General features: G+C 25.1%; 1 protein-coding gene across 4 annotated transcripts in view; it reads right to left on the bottom strand.

The window, feature by feature from the left end:
• Window positions 1-6,000, bottom strand: part of LOC126897179 (phospholipid-transporting ATPase IA-like) — a 38,872-nt gene that overhangs the window by 11,460 nt on the left and 21,412 nt on the right. For all 4 annotated transcript variants that reach the window (XM_050670551.1, XM_050670552.1, XM_050670553.1 and 1 more), the window contains 3 exons: window positions 4,483-4,683; window positions 2,615-2,773; window positions 2,342-2,527 (listed from right to left, as the gene is read on the bottom strand). In XM_050670551.1, coding sequence (XP_050526508.1) covers window positions 2,342-2,527; window positions 2,615-2,773; window positions 4,483-4,683 — 546 coding nt within the window. The remainder of the gene's footprint in view (window positions 1-2,341; window positions 2,528-2,614; window positions 2,774-4,482; window positions 4,684-6,000) is intronic.

Raw genomic sequence — 6,000 nt, 5'->3', positions numbered from 1 at the left:
TTTAAATTTGTAATTTTTTTGGATATTTCCCCCATTTGCGGGGAACGAGGGAATTTTTTTCAATTTTTAAGGGTAATGTCTTCAACTAGATACGATTTGTGATCTTTTGATGTATTTTTGAAAGAAATCGGTCCAGTGAGAGCTGAGAAAAAGTGGCAACAGACATAAAAAAAAAAAAAAAAAAACACATCATAGTAAAATTAATACCTTCTCCACTTCGCATCGAAGCTAAAATTTGTTTTCAAATTATTACTGATTTGATTTTTAATTTGTTTAAAATAATCAGTCCAAATTTTCATTTTTAACCTATTTTTGTGGTTCTTTAAAGTTGATGAAAAATTTTATTATTTTAGTATTTCCGGAACAGTTTCAAAAATTAAATTGAAAAAGTTAGTTTTTGTAAAAAAGTTGCTATTTTAAATCCCCCTTATAAGCAGAATAAGTGTTAGATTTTCAAAAAAAAAATGATATCAAACGAAAGGAAATTACCTAAGGTTTCAATATAAAAAAATATTATTTTGATTTGTCAATATTTGAAAAAGTAATTACAGTTTTAAGTACAAAAAACATCCTTATAGAAGGTGATTTTTATCGCAAATATTACATTTTTTTTTAAATTTTGACAGTAATTTGCACATAGTAGACAGGTCGTCAGAAAAAATTTTTTTTTTTTCATTTTATAGTATATAAAATAATCTTAAATTTATTATATGTTTAAAGGACGCAGTATTTCCGTAACACTTTCAAAAGTTAAGTTGAAAAAGTTCTATTTTTTATATAATATTTCAAGTTTTGAACGGCCCCTATATATGAGGAAATTGTCCAATTTTAATAAAAAGTATGTCAAATGAAAGATGTACTTATAATGTATTTAGAAAAAAAAAAAATTGTCCTGATACATGCATTTTTCGAAAAGTTATAGCATTTTTAAGTTGAAAATTTAAAATCGAAAATTTTAACACAAAATTAGCGTTTTTTTAACTACGGCAGCCGTTTACATGCAGAAGATAAATTGTCGGGACAAATTTTTTTTTTTTCATTTTGTAGTACATAAAATAAGCTTTAATTTGATTTATGTTTAAAGGACGCAGTATTTCCGGAACATTTTCAAAAATTAAGTTGAAAAAGTTAGTTTTTGTAAAAATGTTGCTATTTTAAATCCCCCTCAATGAGCAGGTTAAGTGTTAGATTTTCAATAAAATGATATCAAATGAAAGGGAAATATCTAAGGTTTTAGTATAAAAAAAATTATGTTGATTTGTTTATTTTTGAAAATGTTATGGAAGTTTTAAGAAAAAAAAGTAAAAAAAAGACAAAATTTACTGATTTTTAAATTTAGAACTTTCAAAAGTTTTATATATTGTGTATTTTTCTTATGAATAGCCTTAAATGTGCCGAACAAAGTGAAGAAGCGTTTTATTGTGATTAGAATTAATTAGTCTTAGTAGTAGTGGGGGTGAAGTTTCCGCTTTAGGACTCCATGACTTATCTGGGCCTAGTCGTAGACAAACGTCTAATGATCGGTCTGTACTTTACCCGTGTGGCCCAGCGGACCCCGAAAATTATAAACAGTCTGGTGGAAGTCATGTCCAATCTGAGAGGGCCGAGGGAGATGCGGCACACACTCTTAGTCAACGTCATACACACAGTCCTCCTATACCTGTCCCCGGTTTGGACGGATATTCTTAAGTAGTCGCCCAAGAACCGAAAAGTATTTTCTCTTTTTTTGTCAATTACTACTATTTCCATATACCACATTGCCCACTAAAAATTATTCTTATTCTATTAGGTTTATTTTATTTTATTTTTGATTTATTACATAAGGTATAATAATAAAGTCGATAGACCACTTTTTATTAATTTTTTTAGACTTTATAGGATACAAAAACCCGCCTATTTGGGTATTTATTTAATAAATACCCGTATTATATATATTTATATTGTTAATAATAAAAACCCTAAATTAATGAAAATAAAAGTTACAAACAACCCACAATATTATTCACATTATATATTAATATGATATTCTAAATCCTTATTTTCCAAATTAAATAACCATATTTTTGAACAAATATTTTATTTATTTTTTAAACCTGAACTCTAAATTCGTTTAAATAAATCAAGTGCAAAGTTTAATTTTTTCTTGTTTCTCAAATCACTCTACTTCATGGTTATTAATCAAAAAAAAAATGTAAAATATAGTTTTAAATAATTGATATTATCAGCTATTGAAATCTGTTCGTAAATTTTGTTTTAGATTTACATTATTGTTTTTTCTTCATAATAATCAAAAAGGTTACTGATAATAAAATAAAATTGGGTTTTATCCACAATAACTTACTATATTATAAGTGCATATAATCCATCTATCAAACAACAATTTACCGGACCATCCAGAGTATATTGCAAACCATAGTTGTAATGTGTAGAAACATACTGTTTTATAATAACAATAATAAATCATTTTACACACTCTATCATGATTCCATGCTCCATGAACAAATATTAGTTTAGATAAATATTTGAACTGTTAAACAAAATAGTTTAAAATGTCTTTAAAAGGAATAGTTTAATTTAAAAAATACATTTTGATGAAATAATTTTTTTGATTTACTTGTGCTATTGAATAGTCAGCAGCACTAGATGCTTGATAACCTTCTAGTCCTGAAATTCCTACACCTATATTTGCTTTTTGTATCATAGGAACGTCACTAGAACCGTCACCTACTGCCAAAGTTACATCGTTAGTGGCTTTTGTTACAAGTTCAACCAACTACAATTTATCAAAGTTTTATTACAATATATCATATTACTATATATTATTTTATATCTAGCACGGTTTTATATCAATATATAAAAAACCCAGCACAGGGGGGTCGTGGCACAGTGGTGACGTGGTATAGATGGATCAAGTATAATGATATCTGACAGTGATTAAAATCACTATAAAAAAAAAACGCTTCGATGCAAATCTTTAGATACTGTTTAATTTTAAAAAATTGGTGGACTATTCCAAAAGCTACATTATCTGCTAGTTCATTATTAATATCCTAATTAAGATAAAGTATGTAGTAAATTTTTTGTGAAAAAGTGGTCATTTTAAATACCCCCCTGTGAGCAGGTTAAGGGTCAGATATAAAAAAAATATATACCAAATGATAGGTAAAGACATCATGCATCTATAAAAAAAAATTTATATTGATCCATACATCTTTCAAAAAGTTATAGCATTATAAAGTTAAAAATATAAAAATGAATTTTTTTACAAAAATCGTATTTTTTTTATAAACTTTGATGTCTGTTTTCACCATGAAGATAAAATAAAGTCCGAAATTTTTTTTTTTGCATAATAAAGTATATTACATTAGCTTTAATTTAAGATATATATAAAAGTGTCAGACTTTCCGGAACATTTTCAAAAGTTAAGTTGAAAAAGTTAATTTTTTTTGAAAAAGTTGTCATTTTAAATCCCTCCTTGTGGGCAGGTTAAGGGTTAAATTTATGAAAAAAATATACCAAACGAAAGGTAATGATATTACACATCTATATTAAAAAGGATTATATTGATATGTTCATTTTTGAAAAAGTTATGGCACTTTTAAGTAAAAAAAATTGAAAAAATTGAAAAAATTAGCGATTTTTAAATTTGTAATTTTTTTGGAGGTTTCCCCCATTTACGGGGAACGAGGGAATTTTTTCAATTTTTGAGGGTAATGTCTTCGACTAGATACAATTTGTGATCTTTTGACGTATCATTGAAAGAAATTGGTTCGGTAAATGGAAACGGAAATTCTGTTTGAATGTATTTCATGTAAAATTTTCCTAGGACAGGATTCAATATTTAATGTCCAAATGCCTCCTAGGAAAATTTTAACTGCGCCTATAATATAGAATAAAAGCATGTTTTTTTAGTGTAATATAAAAAAAAATAACAATTTATCCAACTCAATATTAGAAATTATAACCAAACAGCTATATTTAATTTTGCATATATTTGGGGATCTAAATCTACGATCATTTACGTATTCGAGACTTCATCTAGAAGACGATATTATGTAGGTCAATCCTCTTTCACTAAAAAGAAATGAATATATCTAGAGGTGATAATCACCCTCTACACATAAATATAATTGTTTACAAATCTTCTTGAATATAATTCTTAAAACCTTAAACAACTTATTAAACTTGCAAAATTTTAACATTATAATAACAAAAAAAAATTATTGTTTCAACTGTTATTTAAACAAATTGAAACATTAATTTTAATACAACAAAAAACTGTTTAAAACAAAAATTCCATTTTTTTTTTTTTTATATTTTTAGTTGTGAGAATAAGATAAATTATTGTCCATGAATAAAAATTACAAACCATTCATAAAAAAAAAATCATAAACAACTATTTAAATAAACTTTCTTAAGAAATACTTTTTTTACATTCTATCAAGAATTATTTAAAATATAATTAAAAACAATTCATCATACCTCAGCTTTTTGCGATGGAGTTAGCCTGCAGCAAATTAATGTTTTACAGCTAATACTTAACTTTAGAAAATCTCTTTTAATCTCTCCCGATAGAACAAATGCTAAAGATTGTCCATCAATTACAAGAGTGAAGGGATGATTTCGATTATTGAGAGTTGGTCCTAATTGTCTAATATAACTGTGAATTGATTTTTTACAAGCCTTAAAAAATAAAAATTCATTTGATAATTATACATTTATTTTTATTACTATCATATTTTTAGATTTTGGACTTTGGTGTTGACATGTATTAGTAAAAAAAAAAATTAAATTCAGAATTTGATTTTATCCTCAATCTCTCACTAAAATATGTAGTGTTGTTTTGGGGAGTACAAAATGTATATACAAATATAATTAAAAAAGTGATTCAATGCAAATCTGTAGACTGTATTTAATTTTTGATAGGACTATTAAATTATTCCAAAAGTAATATGAACACTTATTTTCTTAATTATATACTGATTAAAAGTTTTATAAGTATAATGTAAGTATAATACATGGTTAAGTACTTATTAAAATAATTAAAATTTAGTATAAAATTGATATTTAATAATATAGTATTGTAATTTTTATTGAGAAATTAAAAAATATATAAAATTGTAGAAAAACAGGTTGATTTTTTTAATACTAGCCACTCAAACTCTTTTAAAATATTTATTTTAGAAAATTATTTTTAGCATTTTTTAATCCTAAATATTTTTTAACTTTTATCTTTGATGCAAAGTTGACGGGGTATTAATTTTACCATGATGTGTTTTTTTTTATTATTATATAATTTGTTTTTTTTGTGTATGTGTCTGTCACTATTTTTTATCAGATCTCACTGGACCGATTTTTCTCAACGATACGTCAAAAGATCACAAACGTATCTAGTTGAAAACATTACCCTCAACATTTTTTAATTTTCCCCTTGTTCACCGTAAATGTTGGAAATCCCCCCAAATATTACAATTTTTAAAATCGGTAAATTTCGACATTTTATCACTTTTTTCTAAAAATTACCATTACATATTGAAAAAATGAACAAATCAAAATAATTATTTTTTATATTGAAATCTTAAATAATTCGCTTTTATTTTATATAAATTTTTGAAAATATGAACCTTTAACTGCCCACAGGACGGAATTCAAAACAGTAACTTGTTCAACATAACTTTTAAAAATGTTCCGGAAATACTGAGTCCTTAAAACAAATGTGCAAATTAAATTTATGTTACGTACAATAAATTTAAAAAAATATTGTCCCGACGATCTATATTCTTATGCAAATGGCTGCAAAAAAACATGCTATTTTTGTATACAAATTTAATTTTTTTTTGTTTATTTTAAAATACCTTATAAGGATTTGCAATAGTAATGAGTTCGCCTATAAATATAAAATTTACATGAATCTAACTTACATTAAATATAAATTTATACTTATTTTGGTTATTTTGCCTCTTCAATGTTAAGAAAAGCTTTTTTGAATTTTTAAAAACT

The sequence above is a fragment of the Daktulosphaira vitifoliae genome, unplaced genomic scaffold (genome assembly GCF_025091365.1).
Source record: "Daktulosphaira vitifoliae isolate Bord-2020 unplaced genomic scaffold, ASM2509136v1 Scaffold_2, whole genome shotgun sequence".
NCBI lineage: Eukaryota > Metazoa > Arthropoda > Insecta > Hemiptera > Phylloxeridae > Daktulosphaira > Daktulosphaira vitifoliae.
Note: the sequence above shows the minus strand (reverse complement) of the source record. Positions and strands in the feature narration are given on the sequence as shown.